Source organism: Haemaphysalis longicornis, unplaced genomic scaffold, assembly GCF_048455015.1.
Source record: "Haemaphysalis longicornis isolate Haplotype H1 unplaced genomic scaffold, Haemaphysalis longicornis Haplotype H1 scaffold_115, whole genome shotgun sequence".
Taxonomy (NCBI): Eukaryota; Metazoa; Arthropoda; class Arachnida; order Ixodida; family Ixodidae; genus Haemaphysalis; species Haemaphysalis longicornis.
In genome coordinates this window covers 761,118-778,272 of record NW_027526220.1, presented here as the reverse complement: position 1 = coordinate 778,272, position 17,155 = coordinate 761,118, and the positions used below count along the sequence as shown (strand labels likewise).

The following is a 17,155-nucleotide window of genomic DNA, read 5'->3' as shown; positions in this document are numbered from 1 at the left end:
ATGGAGTTGCGGCATTTATCTGCGCGCTGCTTGAACTTCCTTTTCTGTTTTTCGCTTTCCCGGCGCGCCTGGCGCGCGCTTCCAGCCTACAGAGCAGCTGGCGGCGGAGAACAGTGACGCCACTATCCTGGTAGCCAATCAAAGCGCGCGTTGTGGAGCCGCAGGCGTCCAACCCGGCAGCGACACGATTCGCAGAGCCCTCTCAGTTCGTTCTCGTCCGGGGCCGAGGAATGATCACGCGGAAAGAGTCAGTGAGTTTTGGCGTAGTTTCGGCTATGCATTTGGTGCCCGCACCGATGTCCCTGTGAAGGATCAACGCGCGAGCGTCCAGCAACCATCATCATTTGTTTTGACCACATCATGGGCGTACCCAAAAGGATTGTGATCACGGCTGTTCGCGATCGTTCGGAGAAGTCTGCGGCGGCGATCATCGCTCCTCGAGATTGGCACATCAAGTCCGAGATGGAAGTTACCGTTGGAGAGGCCGTCGCCACGGCCGGGCCCGTCAGGAAGAGACAGCGTCTCGACCACCTGACGAGGGAAGAAAAGATTATGCGGAGGTAAGCCTAACGCCGTTCTGGCCCCGGTCGGGCCCGCTAGCGGAAGTGCCGATTGCCGTCGGGGGGGAAAAACCGGTCGGAAAACTGGTTCTGTTTTGTTTTGGTCGGCCCGAAAGCTTTCGCTTTCCAGCTGTGGAATCCAGTGTTCGCTTTCTAGCGTTGAGTTGTACCGGATCCGGCCGGTTTTTCTCAACCGGCAAAACTTCTGTTCGAATGGAGACCAACCGTGCTGCCACGTTGGCACGCTTCGGCCTTTCGTTCGGCCGCGCTGGCAAGGACGCCATGATATGACGTTAAACGACTTGTTGACGTTGCAGCCTGTCGGCACGGTAACTAGGGCAACGACGGGACGCGGTTGCATCAGCTGCTTTTCGCCGTAGCGAAGCGCTGCGCCGGCGGCGTCATTGGCGCTGTTGAATTACCCGTCTCGAGTCGCCGCAGATTGCTTGTGGGTTGTTCGAGGACTGTCCTCTCCGGGGAAATTAAAAAAAAAAAAAAATAGCGGTGATTCCGCTGGACTGGTAATCGATGAGCGCCGGTGTCATCGCTGACCAAACAACCCATCGCCCCGTGCCGTCTTGGTCGTATTGAGGACGTATTGAGCAAGCTGTCTTGTTTACTTAACTGACGATTAAAGTTTGATGCACGCCGATTTCTTGCCGCTTTAATCTACAAACGCGGGCACTCTCTTATAAACAAACAGAAAGTGTACATGTTTTGACACTTCGATCGCTGGTAGATGTGTTGAACCTTAGGGAATGATGTTGAATGCTCTATTCACAAAGCTGTCGATTCCTGGCTTTTCTTTTTTTTTTTTTTTTCACGCCAACGGAGCTTCCGATGGGCACATTGCTGACTGTCAATACTTGCTATTGATAGACGAACGCATAGATGCGGAACAGAGAAACCGAAATACATGGCCGCTTGCAAAATGGTTGCTGTAATACTTCAGACATAAAAAGAAATCATGGTTCACGGTTTTTCAGGAAGCCTGGTCGAAGTATTTATCTTCCATATAAGATTGGTAGCTGTTATTGCTTCCGATTCATCGGGCATTTTTTAATTGCTGTTTGAGTGTTGAGTAACACACTTTGCCTGCCTCCTGCAGAAAACTGAAGAACCGTGTAGCAGCCCAGAGTGCCCGAGACAGGAAGAAGGCCCGGATGGACGAACTCGAGGAACAGGTCACCCGACTGCAGGCAGATGTGAGTGGGCACCGATATTTTTTGAGCGTGCCTTAATATTTCTTGGGGAGGTTTTTGAAAAGCCAGAACGCCTGTGTGTTGTGATTTCTGGTGCAGATTGAGAGATCCTGAAGTGTTCTAAATTTGCAGCCCTCGACGTAGCCTAGGCAGTTTTGGCTGTCAAACCTACATTTCGTGTTTCTTTTTTGTTGTTGCCGGTATTAGCATAGCAGTGGTGGTGAAAGCTGTGCTGTGACGTCATTGCACTGTTGGAGTTGAAAAACAAGCACCTGCGAAATTGTGAAAAGCTTTCAAAGCGGCTGTGAATGGGGAAATGTCACTGCTTCACAAGCTGAACTGAAGGAATCCCGAGTGGGTGCATGCGAATGAGTTTCTGCGTCAGTGTAGTGCAACTAGTGTGGAAAATTGCACTGATGCAAACATAAAATAAATTGTTAGACTTGACTTTCTGGAAAAGGCAGTGGCCCATAACTTACTCAATGGCATTACTCCATGTTTGTGCACATTCGAGGAAAAGAGGAGTTTTTAGGGCCAAACAAAAACTACCTGAAAACAATTCGCACGTTGCTCTCCAAGTGCTGGCCTGTGTATACAACATAACGAAACAGCTGTTCTTCCTGTGGTTTTTCTCAGTGGGTGTTAGCTTCAGTGACACCCTTTTTGTAAGGCACCCACTTTTGTATCCGACAAGAGGCCCCATGGTAGTTTGACTGTTGGGCCCCCTCCTACACATGAAGAGAAATTAAGTTTTGTTGCACTTGCCCTTTTACTGTGTATTCAAGTAGACTGTTGTGCAGTGTTCGCCCCCTTTCAATCGGTGTTTGTAATAAACACACTTTCAATGCTTCGTCGTACATGGCAGGCACCTTTTCCTCAAAGCTCCACTGTCTCTTTTCAGCGGGCCGCCCTCCTGGAGGAAAACCGGCTCCTCCGCAAGCGCCTGGAGGAGTTCGAACGGGAGAACCAGACACTCGTCAAGAGGCTCGACGAGAAGACCTCCGTCGCCACATCGCCCATTGCACCCGTCGTCAAAGTTGAGGTGTGTGTCTACTTTCCCCCCTTGCATTGATTTTTTTTTTTAAGTTGCAGTCAAGAGATCGATATGCCTTGGGTAAATGATTGTGAATGGGTAAGGCACATCGACCAAGTGCTTCGGGAAAATTTGCTCTTTGCAAGAGCTGCAATACAGAGTTCAAGTGGCTGTGGCGCGCATCTGCTTAAGACGAGTGCACAACTGACTACCCTACATGAACAGGAAACGAAGTTGTGCGGGCTGTTTGTGGAGGATAAGTTTTCAAAAGTAAGGTACCAACGGGCTGCCAACAAGGAATACTTTTCTCCAATAATTTGCATCTCTGGCAAATGGTATTGGTTTAAAAAAACATTTTTTGTTTAAAGGGACGTGTAATCTATGGCAGTGGAGGTGCATAAATGGCTCGAAATAAACGTTTTTATTTCAGCAGTTTTATTTGTTTTGAAGGATACATAAAAGGCGAGAGGTCTTTCGAGGAAACAGTCTAGCTTTTGTGGACGGTACCTGTACATAGAGCATTGGGTTGCTTCCATCTACAGCTCTTGCGTTTAAATGGGTATTGTCAAAAGAAAGGTACTTGGAAACTCCAGGGACGAAAACAATGGTTCTGAAACATGCGGTATCAGCAACATGCTTTTGGTGCGCACGTGAATAAGCCAAATATTTATCTTTCCAGGTCTTGGCTTGAATTTACGTTTGCTTAGTGAGGTGTGCAGGAGGGAGATGAGAGTGATTCAGCTTTGTACCTAGGTAAATAATTATCCAGGGTAGGGATGAAACAAAGCACTTATCCTTGTCCAAAATAAAGAGTGGGATAGTCTGTGCAGGACGGCTGGAAAGTTCACGAAACACACATAACTTAAAAGGTTTTGGACTTCATACTTTGTGTGCTGTTTTTTGTTGTAATACTGTCTGCCAGTGAGATTTACGCACCCCTGCTTTTACCCCACCATGTAATTTGGCACGACTTCTTTATTTCTTGCATACCACTTAGGGCAGACACCTTTTGTACTCCAAAAGAGAGCCCGCTAACCCGTTTTCATTAAATTTGCTGCCAGTTTCCCCCGTGTGCCCGACCTGACTGGAGTCTCTTTGCTCTTGCAGCCGCCATCGCCATCGCCCGAGGGGGCCGGAGCAAGCAGTGGTTCCGTTGAGTATGCCTCGCTCATCAGTGGACCTCTGCAGAAGGACCAGGTTCCGCTGCTAGCTCTAGCTGCCCTCTGGATGATGCGATTCGCCTGCTGGCCGCTGACGACGACTGCGACGACCTCTTTGCCCTGCTCCAAGAGTGCAGCCAGAGCCTGCTCGACGGGCCCCCCTTCGCGGAGGACCTGCCTGCTGCTGGCAATGCTGCTGCTGCTGCTGCTGCTCCAGCACCGGGCCCAGCGGCGGGAGGGGCCAGGCAGCCGGTGAGAGCTGGCAGAGTGCCTGGCTGCATGCTTTTTATTGCTGTTGTCAGAAGTCGATGTGTCATAGCTAAAACAAGAAAGCATTCATCAAGTAGGGCTTCCTTCCTTCAGCCAGGTTGACCGTACTGTTGCCACACTTTGGGCCATCGTAGCTAAAGTAGTAGTTTGTAAATTAGAAGGGCTGGGCTTGTTTATGTTCGTGATGAAGGGTAGGTATCTGCGTACATGATAAGCAAAAATTCGGACTTGGGGGGTGCAGTTAGTGAGGTGTTGGGGAAAAAAAAGTTGGCACAGCTTGCACTAGTGGTGCAAGGCACTAGTGCAAGGCTGGAGAAACAGCAGAGCTGGTGGCCCCTCTCCCTTCGTCGGAGACGCCGTTTTTGCACCTCGCCTTCTCCATGACTGGTGGCCCGGGATTGTTTTGCCCGCAGGCGTTCACATCGTAGCAGGCGTTCAAAATACAGGCTGCTAACCCTGTACCCCTCTGGCGTTTGGGGTGGCCCAGTAATTAGGTTGCTGGTTTCACTCCCTACCCATACTTTTTCTTGAGGCTTCGAGATTTTTTTTTTTTTTTTTTTGCAAAAGACTTAGAAGGTTTCGCCTAAACAGCTCTGCTGTTAAAAAAATCATCTGGTTATTTGACTAACTATATTTTACTGAGACTTGAAGGGGCCTAGCATGCTAGGAACAGTGCACTTGCTTGTTTCTTAAGGTTATTGACAAGGAATTTGGCATGGCCTTCATATAAATTTCACGAATCAGCAATTTGGAGGCGAACTTGGCCTCTCTGTTGTCTAACGGCTGCACCACCCTGTCCTACTTTACTCCCTGTACGGTGGCACCACAGAACAGGGAATCTGTGTCAGGTTTCGCAAAAAAGACATGAAGTCGAGGTGGAAGTAGAAAACCAGGCTTACATTTCGCTGCTCTGTTTTGTTCTCTTCATTCCGTCAGCTTGGTCGCAAACGGAGCACCTCCACACGTCTGGTGGGGGCCTCACCAGAAGAGCTGGACTCCATCAAAGAACTGATCCACTTCGACCACGTCTACTACAAGCAGGAAGAAAGTGCAGGCGCAGCTGACGTCATCATGGAAGATGCTCCAGCCACAGTGACAGCAGCAGCGGCAGCTAGCCCCCAAGACACTTACATCCTCTCCCCGCCATCTATTGCATCTTCACCGCCCCCGCTGATTGGCCCTTCCTCCCATCCTGCTTCCCGTCCGGTGGTCTTCACTCCCGCCTCTCCCGCCACATCGGTCGTGGAAGTTGAAGACACAGTGGTCGTCATCGAAGACAGCAATGATTCGGCTCCGCTCTGTCTGATGTCTGCCCCTGCCACCAACAGCGGTGTCCTCCAAGGCCATACTCTGTGTCCGTCCATGTTCAAGATGATTCCGAGTCCGTCGGCGCTGAGCACCGAGACCGGTTATGAGTCGGCGGTGTCCCCTCTGAGCGACTGCAGCCTGAGGGAAGACAACTTCTTCGAAGAGTCGGCCTGGGAGGACCCCCTCCCCGAACTGTTCCCAGCACTTGTGTGACGTGAAAAACAAAAAAAAACTCATTGTGAATTCCAGAAAGACTGTGCGCACTGCGTCTTGACAAGAGATGTGGGCCTGAACTCCCCTTTTCTCTCACTCCCAAATCACCCACCTTAATTTATGAACTTTCGTCGTGGGGCGACAAAAAAACTGTACATAGTGTAACATACGCGGGTTTGAATTGTTTTTGTTGGCAGTGCTTTGGCTGCTGCTGCTGCTGTATTTTGTGTTTTGGTGGTTCTTGTGTGATGAATAAAGTTGCCTTGCATATCCTTGTTACCCAGACCTGACCACTTCTTTACAAGTGCACGAATTGTGAACGGTACTAAACAAGTTGCTCTGTCAGCCAAAAGAGTAAGATAAATTGAATGTACCATTACTAAAGTCACTTTTTGGGTGTGATTTATACAAATTCAAAACCCAAATATTATAAACTGTTAAACCGGGACAACCCACCTTCTACTGTAATCGCTTTCGAGTTAGGCGGAGCTTTCATGATAATAGCAAAATAATTCGCAGGGAATACATTATTCTTGTAGAAGGAAATGGTGGTGCTTGCCTGCTTCGTGTTCGCATCTGGTCGCAGAAAAGTGTTCTCTAGCTGCTCAGTGCATTGCATCAATTGTTTGTCGCTACCGCTACATTGTACCTTGTTGCGGAGCAGGCGAGGCATGTTTCTTGTTTCTGCCGTCGTAAGCTCTACTCGAGGACCCTCATTCACATTATCAAATGCATCGTGCACAGCTATATCAGCGATGTAGGCGTCGGACAGCGGCTGGTAATGGGGACATCGGCCTCGTACAGTGCATACTCCAAGTAAATTTGCCATTCACAACCGAGTTCGGCACATTGTTGGAGCTAAGCGTTCGAACGGAGACCTTATCAACAGCCTGTAGCGGACTTTTCCTTGTGTCCACTCCGTCAACATTCCGGGATATCTGTAGTCTCCCAAAAAGCATTTCGAGATAAAGGGGGGAGGGGAATACATGGAGAAGTAAATGCACGGCGAGAAAAAGTGTTTGACTAAACCAATATTTTGAGGTATCTAAGTGAGTTCACAAGGCATAATTTCTGGCATACTACTGAGATTTGGTAACTTTCGAAGCATTGTGCTATGACTGGGCCATGCGAGGGTTGGATGCAGAAGTTTCTGCAAATGGAAAGCGGGTACTTCACATAAAATCAAAACCCTTTGCTTAAGTAGAACAGGCTATCCAGGGCATACATGACACCCTGGCGTCCTCCCACCCGACCAAGAAGCTCAAGCATCACCCCTATCATGACTAGCGCACCGGAGGCCTTCCTCGTCGTATATCAATGGAATTGTCGATCTCTCAGTTGTAAGCAACACCAGCTAGCCCTCCTTACCCAACAGGACCCGCAAGATGTCATTGCTCTTCAAGAAGCAAATACTCCTACCCCTTGCTTGCCACAATACAACGCCTTCACCCAGGACCCGCAAAACCGAACAGCCATCCTTGTACTGAATTCCCACCCATCCCAAGCACACCAGCTCAGCCAGACTTCCTAATACCTTCGTTGAAGTCATCTCCACCCGCCCATGACAACCCAGCATGTATGTACTAAATATCTACAGCCCCCCCACCAGTAGTCTTCACACCATCGAGGCGCTCTTGCATGAAGCTACAGTCAAAGCCAATGACAACCCGCTGCTTCTCCTTGGTTATTTTAAAGCCCCGCATACGGCTTGGGGATATATGCGCGCTTCGAAGAAGGGTACGGCTCTGTTACGCGCCACCCAAAATCATCAGTTAGTCCTGCAAAATGGCCTTACAGTCGCCATTCGGACCGGTACAGTGTCATGCGTGACACCACACCCGATTTAACATTTACAAAAAACATTCGAAATATCACGTGGTCATGTTTGGATGAAACTCTCGGCAGCGACCATCAGATCATCTCCATCCGAATTCCGACCTCGAAGATCCCCTCGGAAGGCACTGCCCGCCTAACCAATTGGTCCGCGTTTCGAGATGACGTCACTCCTCTACCACCCATAGATCAAAATCTTGACGAATGGACACTGGAGCTTGAAAAGCGGGCCCAGAAGCGCACCCAAGAAATCGCGCTCACTGACAGTACACCAGCCGCGGACCCCCACCTGATGCACATCTGGGAAGCTCGACGAAGCCTAACAAAACGTTGGAAACTCCAGAAACACAATCGTTCCTTGAAAAAACGCATGGCCCTTCTAACACAGCTAGCACAGACCTACCCTGCTGATCTTCAGCGACAGAATTGGCACTCTTTTTGCGACAAGCTCCGAGGCACTCTGCACACGAAGAAAACCTGGCATCTGCTTCGGTCCCTCCTCAACGACACCACTACCAGGCCTGGGTTGAAGGCACCTTACCTGAACAATGGAAATATTCGGACATCATTCTAATCCCAAAGGCAAACAAGCCCCTCTCCCCCACGACCCTTCGGCCCATCTCTCTGACGTCCTGCCTCGGGAAACTTTTCGAGCACCTGGTCCATCAACGTTTATCTACGTACTTGGAAGATCACAATCTGTATCCATTAACCATGTTCGGGTTTCGACAGCATCTCTCTACTCAAGACGTACTAATTCAGCTCAAGGAACAGGTCCTAGATCATCTGAGCAGAGCCACTCCTAGGGCCATCTTAACACTTGACGTCAAGGGCGCGTTCGATAATGTCACGCATCAAGCCATTTTGGAAAACCTCAACACGACTAATTGCGGCATCAAGACTTTCCACTTCGTAAAAGCTTTTCTTCGAAACCGGACCGCAACACGGCGACTTGGGCCCCTTCGATCCCCCATCTTCCACACTCCGCCAAAGGGCACCCCCCAAGGCTCCGTTATTTCGCCATTGTTATTTAATATTGCCCTCCTTTACCTTCCGAGTCGCCTACAAGCTATCCCCGGTCTCCAGCACGCTCTTTACGCGGACGATTTGACCATTTGGACAACGCAGGGCTCCTGCGGCGCACAACAAGACGCTCTCCAACAAGCGATGGACACAACTATCGACTATCTCTCGCCCAGAGGTTTGACATGCGAACCTAACAAATCGGCTCTCCTAGTCCTTCGCGCCCGCACGTGAGGTCAGCCTGCTGTAGCTACTCCCGATCCGCAAGTTACCATCCAGGGCTCTCCTATTCCCCAAGTCCCCACTCTCCGTATATTGGGTGTGCCTATCCACTACGATGGTTCCGGCGCCTCCTTCCTGCCTCAGCTACAGAAAACGGTCACACAGCTCACTCACCTAATACGACGAATAAGAGGATCCACTCACGGCCTCAAAGAACAAGATGCCGCCTGATACAAGCACTGCTGGTCAGCCGTATAACCTACAGAACTCCTTTTGTCAACCTAAAACCACAGGAAGTCAACAAGCTGGATGCTCTAATCCGGAAAACGTACAAAGCTGACCTTGGACTCCCAACTTATACTTCCAATGCGCGTCTGTTTCACCTCGGCCTGCACAACACGCTCAGTGAACTACTAGAAGCACAGCGGACGTCCCACCTCCATCGCCTCGCCCTCACTCCCTCAGGTAGACGTGTTCTCCAAAACATTGGCCGGCCCACCCCCTCCCCTCAACACGAACTTCAACGCACCCCCCTGTCCATTCGTCAACGCTTGAAGGTTAGCCCGGTACCCAAACACATGCACTCATCCTTCAATCGAGGACGTCGTGAAGCCAGGGTGAAGATGCTTGATAAGCGGTACGGCGCCGACTTCCAAGCACGATATACGGATATTGCTATAACTCCCGACCACACGCGCACCACCCTAGTTACTGTGGACTCGAAGGGACATCTGGCCACAGCCGTCACCTATCGAAATCTGCCGGTCCCCTCAGCCGAAGCGCTTGCCATCGCTCATGCAACTATCACACACCAGCATCAACCATACTTAACCATCATTACGGACTCCCAACAAGCCTGTCGGCTGTATCAAGCTGGCCTTGCACCACCCCAGGCCCTCCCTGTGCTCCAACACCTTCCCGAGGACATTGAAATCTCGATCGTCTGGACCCCAGGCCATGCTGGCCTTGCAGGGAATGAGGCGGCTCATGCCGCAGCCCGCGATATCTCCTTACCCGGGCACTCCCAACCGCAAGGACCGACACCGCCGGGGGCCTCATCTCTGACCATCAAATCCTAACTCCGCTGGACTCTACCTACAGCTCCCTCCTCGCGCACTACACACACACACCAGAAGAACATACCGTCCTCCACACCACAGTCTCTCCAACCACCAAGCTCACATATATCGGCGTCTACAAACAGATACCTTCTACAACCACACTATCCTCTCTCACATATCTCCGTCCATTTTTCCACACAACTGCCCACAATGTGACACCCCTCTCACAACCTACCACCTTGCGTATTCATGTCCCCACCACCCCCACCCCATTCACTCCCCCTCCCTTGAGCAGTGGGAGTCTGCGCTGACCAGCTCGGCGCCGGAACATCAAATCGCCCTGGTGCAACGAGCCCTGGATTCGGCGCAGGCTCGCGGCCTCCTGGACGTAGGAGGCTGACCACGTCCCTTTCCAGCTCCCTTGGCTGCTCAATAAAAAATGTTTTTTACCACCACCACCACCACCTTTGCTTAAGAGAAAGGTGGTTAAAATGCGAAGCTTTCTCCCATGTAACCTGAAAGTCACTCCAATCTCCTAAAGCAAACAGTGGGGACAGACAGTCAGAATAAGTGCAAATGGGACAGGAGGGCTTGTTCGGTTCTATAAGAACGGGTCGGTGGCAAAATTCAAATCTGTGCGTCGCCAAAACCACATCCGGCGAACTGAACTCAACAAAAGTGGCGCGAGTAGATGTTGTAATGAAAGAACCATCGGTGTAAGCATGCAAGCCAGGGCCCAACATTATCTGTGCTGCTGTCCAGGAGTTTATCTTGCGGTGTGGAATCGCCAAATGCAGAGCGGGATGGCAGCAGGTCCAAAGTAGACGTTTCAGCTCGCTTGGGGAAATGCATGTACCGTGCAGGTTAGTAGATAGTCGCAGGTGAAATAAGTCGAAAAGACCTGTTTGGATGTCCAAAATGGTCGACATGGGAAGGGATTATGCCAGAACTTTCAGCGCCGCGGTTCTGGTGGTGGTGTACGCTCCGGTGACTACAAACAGTGGCGAACGCATGACTGAGTGAATTTTAGCTTTTAACAAATGGTGCTGATGGTCACCCCACCAAGCCGCTGCGGCATACGTTACGGTTGGCAGAATGGCTCTGTGTTAAAGGAGTCGAAGATGACTGTGGTCCACGAAGGAATGACGCCGCGCAGGACCAATGAGGGTGGCGGACATCTTCTCAATGCAACTCCGCAAATGGGTCGTGTGGGCAACAAAGGTCAGCTGACTATCGAACACAACGCCCAAGAGCTCCACCTCAATGTCCCCAGCACTTCCTGTATGACACCAGGGCCATCTACTGGTTAGCTTCAAACCCTGCTTCTGTTCGTTTGAGCGACTATACCACTGCCTCATTCTGAAAGTGATAAAAAACGCCAGTGTTTGGCCTCGGGAACATGGGGGTAAAATCGTTGGTCCATGGCGCGAATATGGCTTGGGTTCGAGCCCAGCAGTGCTGAATTTTTCTAAAAATAAATGTATATTCACAGGGCATTGGACCGCGCGGCGGCGCTACCTGCGCGGCGGCGACGACGCCATATTTGAGGTTGCACTCCGCCGCGCGGGCAGCGCGTTTCCCGACGCGAAACGTTGTTTTCGGGGTGGTGCTGGCAAGAACGTTCGTGTGGACGGTGTTTTTCTCGGCGTGATTCGTGTGTTTGAGAATGCCTGGTCGTAACGAGTAGCCAGCATTGTTTTCGCTGCGAAATTCCGGATGTGATGTTCACGCCTACAACCGCAAACCCGAAGCAGGCCGAACGACGAAAGCAAGAGCGCCGTTTTTTTTAGATGCGACGCTGAGAGCATCTCTTGCCGGCGGCCCCGTCCTTCCTGCGTGCGTCCGTTGTTGTCCGCAGCCTTTCCACTCTGCCCCTCTCCTCTCCGATAGCGAACACTCTCTCGCGAGGGGCATTGGATTGGATTCGATTGGATTGGATTGGATTAAAGTGGATTGTGTTGGATTGTGTTGCGTCATAGCCGCGGCAGACGCACTGGCGCCGGCGCGTGCCCAGGTGAGAGCGAACACACTCTCTCAACATCTGCGGGTGTGCGGCCCAGCGCGCTCTCACTCCGCCGGTGGGCGGCGCTGCGCGCGGTGCTGCGCATGTGCAGTACTGTCTCTCTCCGCGGTCTCCTCTCCTTCGGGCGCGCTGCGCATATAACCGGTGTGCCGCTCTCCGGCGGTAGGGTGGCTAGAATGGTACCGGCGGCCTTTCGGTCGACGGTTGCTCTCCGCTGTGCTTGAACCCCCCTCAGCGTCGCATCACACCAGGGTTCCCGCGAGGGGAGGTGGGCGTAATTTTTTTCGAAGCGCGCTGTTGTTTCGAAGCGAAGGCCGGGGCAGTGCTTGAAGACAGTATGATTTTGCGCGACGAATGCAACTGTCCGATGGTTTGACAGGCGCGGCCAGCGGCGTGCATCACCCAGTCCGTTTTGGCGATTTCGCGCTATCTCGGTGTCATCCCTGTGCGCCGATTTCCTTATTTCCTCCGTTGCTTGAAGCGACCGTGGCGCGAGCTGAGAAAATTTCTTCACCCAAGGCTGCGAGGATATTTGATGTGGTGGCGGCGTGTGAGAGAGGAGCTGGTTTTACCGTGCACCACCCAGGCATGTTGCGCGCTTCTTGAGGAGTATGAGAGACGGTGAGGTGCTCTGGGGACAGTGTTCTGTGCGTGGAACGCACGAAGGTCGTCCATTTGAGCTCCTAATGAAGCGGAACAATTACGCACAGGGTCTGGGTGGAAACCATCGCGAGGTAAGTACGTGATAAAATTAGGCATGGTGGCGACGACAAAGATCCCAGCGATGATTTTCAAGTCTTCCTTTCGGTAAAGACGAAGCGGAAATTATAAGCAGAACAAGATTATGGAACACGTACGATTTGGCTACTTCGAAAGCAGCGCAGAGACAAGTGACAAAGGCGCTGCTCTAGTTTGTCCCTGCATACGTTAACGTTTTAGTCTCTGCGCTGTTTTTGAAGTAGTCAAACTGCGTACCCAGCATCAAGCGTTAGTGTCGGAACACGTAACACGCTTGGTCATTAGAGAACAGTCGAAGGCGACGAAGAAGAATTGGATCAATTTGGATGCCCGCAATTACCTGGGAAGCGATATTGCGATATTGCAATTACCTGGGAAGCGTTATCGCGTGCGTTCACCTCAACACTCGAAGTAGCCCATGTTGAGGCTGGGAGCCCAGTATGGTTCGTCTCATCCATAAAGTACGCCGGCTACCTTAATTTGGGAACATTTTAAGCATGGGAATGTTTCAAACATGTGACGAGGTGTGAGGTGAAAGAGGTGAAAGCTCCGACGCCCATCGTCCCGGGGCCCACCTGGATGAAACGGGTTCCAACAGATTCGATAGTGATTAGCCATATTATCAATAACTTCTTTGGGAATTTGTCGAATGAAGACAGACAGCCTTCAAGCACTGCCCTAGCCGCCGCTTCGAAACAGCGAAAGGAAAAAAAAAATACACGGCGCGCTTTTTTTATTTTGCCGTACGACCTGCTTCGGGTCTGCGGTTGTAGACGTGAACAGCGCATCCGGAATTTCGAAGCGAGAACAATGCTAGCTACTCGGTAGGACGAGGCATTCGCAAACCCACGGATCACGCAGAAAAAAACCCCGTCCACACGAACGTTCTTGCCAGCAGCACGCTGCAAACCACGTTTCGCGTCGAGAAACGCGCTGCCCACGCCGCGGAGTGCAACCTCAAATATGGCGTCGTCGCCGCCGCGCAGGTAGCGCCGCCGCGCGGCCCAAAGCCCTGTGAATACACCCTATACTTGTGATATTTTTTAGTGTAAAACAATTGGCTCAGCTTGCCCTAGTGGTGCGAGGCTGGCGAAGGAGCAGAGCTGGCTGCCCCACAGCCCACTAGGTGCACTGCAGGACGAAGGCCTCTCCCACCGACCTCCAACTGTTTTTGCCCCGCTCCACTCAAGTCAATGATTTGCCTAAGAAAAACATCAAATCCCCCCCCGCGCTGCTCCAGTTGCGGCATCACGAATGCATCGGAGAACCACCCGTGCACTCCCCGGTGCGTAGTGTGCGAGGGCCCTCATCTCACGGGCTCTGCAGACTGTCCACGACGCTTTCAACCCCGCAAGCGACCCCCATCGTACGCTCAGGTGGTCTCGGAACAAGTGAAATCAGCCAAGACTCCGAATGACAGCCCCGCCGATTTTCCTGGCCTCGACCGCGGAACCTGCGCCAACCATCCTGCGCGCCACGCCTGGAGCACTAAAGACCGAGAGAAACCTTCAGAGGGACAGGGCAAGCCTTGGAAGCAGCTGCCAACTGGAAGGCCGACTACCTCATCGATGCAACAGAGTGCAAACTCTTCCGTCCTGACGACTAACCTACGCCACACGGCTGCAACATCCACCGGCCAACAACAAACAGAGCAAGACCGTCAACATTTCCAGGTGAGCCGCCCACGTCTGCCTCCCAACAATCCCCCACCTCCAAATGCACCCCACTATTCCCCAGACCTCCTTCGAGAACTACAGGCAATACGCGCCGAGATTGCACAGCTACGCCAAGAAAATATCCTCCTCAAACAGGAAAACGTCGCTCTCCGCAACACTCTCGCCACACCCAATACCAAGGCACCTCCCGCGCCCCCCACGCATTCCGACACCGACATGGAGCTTGAAGCATCCCAAGCCCCCCCCCCCCCCCCCCCCACAAACGTAAGGCCCCTCCACCAGAACTCCCCCAAACTCATATCGATAACGCAACGAATGACCGCCTCGGCTCCATTGAACAGGCTTTAACTAATCAAAGGCAGGAATATCTTCAGTTACACCAAACTCTAGTAAGCACCCAAAACGCCTTACAAGCTACTATTACAGACCTTCGCGGAGGAGGAGGAGGAATAACTTTATTGTTTGCCCAGGATGGGGTCAGGGGTGGGGTAGGCTAGAAGTCCCTTCTCCCCCTCTTCAGCCATCGGCCAGGAGCCCCTGCTCCTTGGCGGCGGCCTCGGCCATCCGGACAGCCCAAGATTGCGACTCGGCGTCCGAGGTGAGCAGTATCGTCTCCCACTGCTCCGGTGTACTTATCATTCTTCTTGCTTTATCTGTGGTGGTGATGGCAGGGCAGGCCCATAACATGTGTTTAAGGTCAGCCCTTCCTGTGCAGTTTTTACATCTGTCGCTGTGCAGATCTGGGTAATAGTGATTGTACAGTACGGGGTTGGGGTACATCCCCGTCTGCAGTATATAATCTCCACGCAACTGATTGCTTTTTATCTAGTGTTTTGTGCGCCTCTGGGTATTTTAGCCTCCCCAGTCGGTAATGATCGATAATTTCTCTATATGTGACCATGCGTTCACTGCCGTTTCTGGGCGAGGGCTGCTCCGTGGTGCTTCTTGCGCTAGCTCGGCCGGTTAGTCCTCGAGCTAGGTTGTGAGCATCCTCGTTGCCGGGTAGGGCTGTGTGACCTGGTGCCCATATTAGTTCTACTCTTCTGAGCCTTTCTCCCCTATATCCATTCATAATTTTCAGCGCTTCAGCGGATATGCGTCCTCTCGAGAAGTTTCTGATTGCCGTCTTGGAGTCGCTGATTATATATCTTGCTCGGGTGGATGCTAGCGCCAAGGCAATGGCAGCTTCTTCCCCAGTCTCAGGTGGGCTTGCGCGGACTGAACCTGATGTTATCAAATGGCCGTGCTGGTTAACCGCCGTTATTGCCATGGCAGTGCGGTCCGAGTATTCAGCAGCATCGACGTATATCACCTCCCCGATTTTTTCAAAGCGCTTGTGGATAGCTTTGGCCCTTTCTTGCCTGCGTGCTTGGTTATGCACTGGGTGCATATTCCTGGGTAAAGGAGGAATGTGCAAATGTGCTCGTGCTTCGGGGGAAATGTCAACTTTATTTCCATGTTGCGAATCATAACCAATGCTTAGGGATCGCAGCACATGTCTTCCAGTCTGACTTTTTGTGAGCCGCTCCAACTGGGAGATTTGTTGGGCTTCGATTAGCTCGTCGAGCGAATTGTGCAGCCCTAATGCATCGAATTTGTTGGTCGGCGTTGTTATGGGTATGCCTAAGGCTTGTTTGTATACTTTTCTAATCATATTGTTGATCTTTGTTCTTTCGTATGTCTTGAGTGAGAGGAATGGTGCTACGTAGACCACCCTACTGAGGACGAAGGCCTGAACCAGTCTGATTAAATTGGCTTCTTTGATTCCTTGGTGTCTATTGGCGACTCTGGAAATCAATCTGGTCGTTTGGAGTACGCTTTTGTCTAGCATCCTGAGCGCTTCGGTGTTGTGGCCATTCGCTTGAATTCGCAGTCCCAGGACTTTGATCATCGGCACTATTGGTATGAGCCCACCTTTTGCTTGTAGTTCGATCGTAGATTTATATGAGCCTTTTCTTCTCCCCCTGTTTGCCTGATATAGTAGTATTTCTGATTTTTCTGGCGAACATACGAGACCCCTTGGTTCGATGTACGTCTCTATAGTATTGATTGCTTCCTGTAATGTGTCTTGTATTGCTCCATCACTGCCGCCGGTTACCCAGAGCGTGAGGTCATCTGCGTAGATGCTGTGGTGTAGGCCTTCTATTTTCTTCAATTCCGCGGGCAGTCCGATCATGGCTATGTTGAACAAGAAGGGGGAGAGTACAGACCCCTGCGGTGTTCCCCTCGCCCCCAGTTCGAGTTCGTTCGATTCAATGCTACCGATTTTTATTTTTGCCGTTCTGTCAGAGAGGAAATCCCTCACGTAATTGTACGTCCTAGACCCGATTCCTAGCATCCCGAGGTTTTCCAGGATGGCACTGTGGCGCACGTTATCGAATGCCTTCGTCAGGTCTAGGCCTAGGATGGCTTTTGTGTCTCTTGATGATGTGCCATTTCCGTCTACGATCTGATGTTTGAGCTGTAATAGGACGTCTTGAGTTGATAACTTTGGCCTAAAGCCGATCATAGTGTGCGGGTATAAATCCTTGTCTTCCATGTATTTATTGAGTCTTCTGAGTACGACGTGCTCCATAAGCTTTCCCAAGCACGAAGTCAGGGAAATGGGTCTTAGGTTCTCTAGCCCTAACTTCTTTCCTGGCTTGGGAATCATGATTATGGTGGCCGTTTTCCATTGCTTCGGGATGCTTCCCATTTGCCATCTTAGATTCAAATACTGTGCTAGTGCTTCTACGGAATCGTCGTCGAGATTTCTTATAATTTTGTTTGTAATCCCATCCTGGCCCGGTGCAGATTTTGTACGAAGGTCCTGGATGGCTTCCCAGACCTCCGC

General features: G+C 51.3%; 1 protein-coding gene across 1 annotated transcript; it reads left to right on the top strand.

Moving 5' to 3' along the window:
- The first annotated feature begins 221 nt into the window (after positions 1-221).
- Positions 222-5,542, top strand: LOC144161475 (X-box-binding protein 1-like). The gene is made up of 5 exons (XM_077692130.1): positions 222-560; positions 1,669-1,765; positions 2,664-2,804; positions 3,903-4,207; positions 5,162-5,542. The coding sequence occupies exons 1-5, from the start codon at positions 361-363 to the stop codon at positions 5,235-5,237; spliced, it is 819 nt and encodes a 272-aa protein (XP_077548256.1). The 5' UTR covers positions 222-360; the 3' UTR covers positions 5,238-5,542.
- The last annotated feature ends 11,613 nt before the right edge of the window (positions 5,543-17,155 follow it).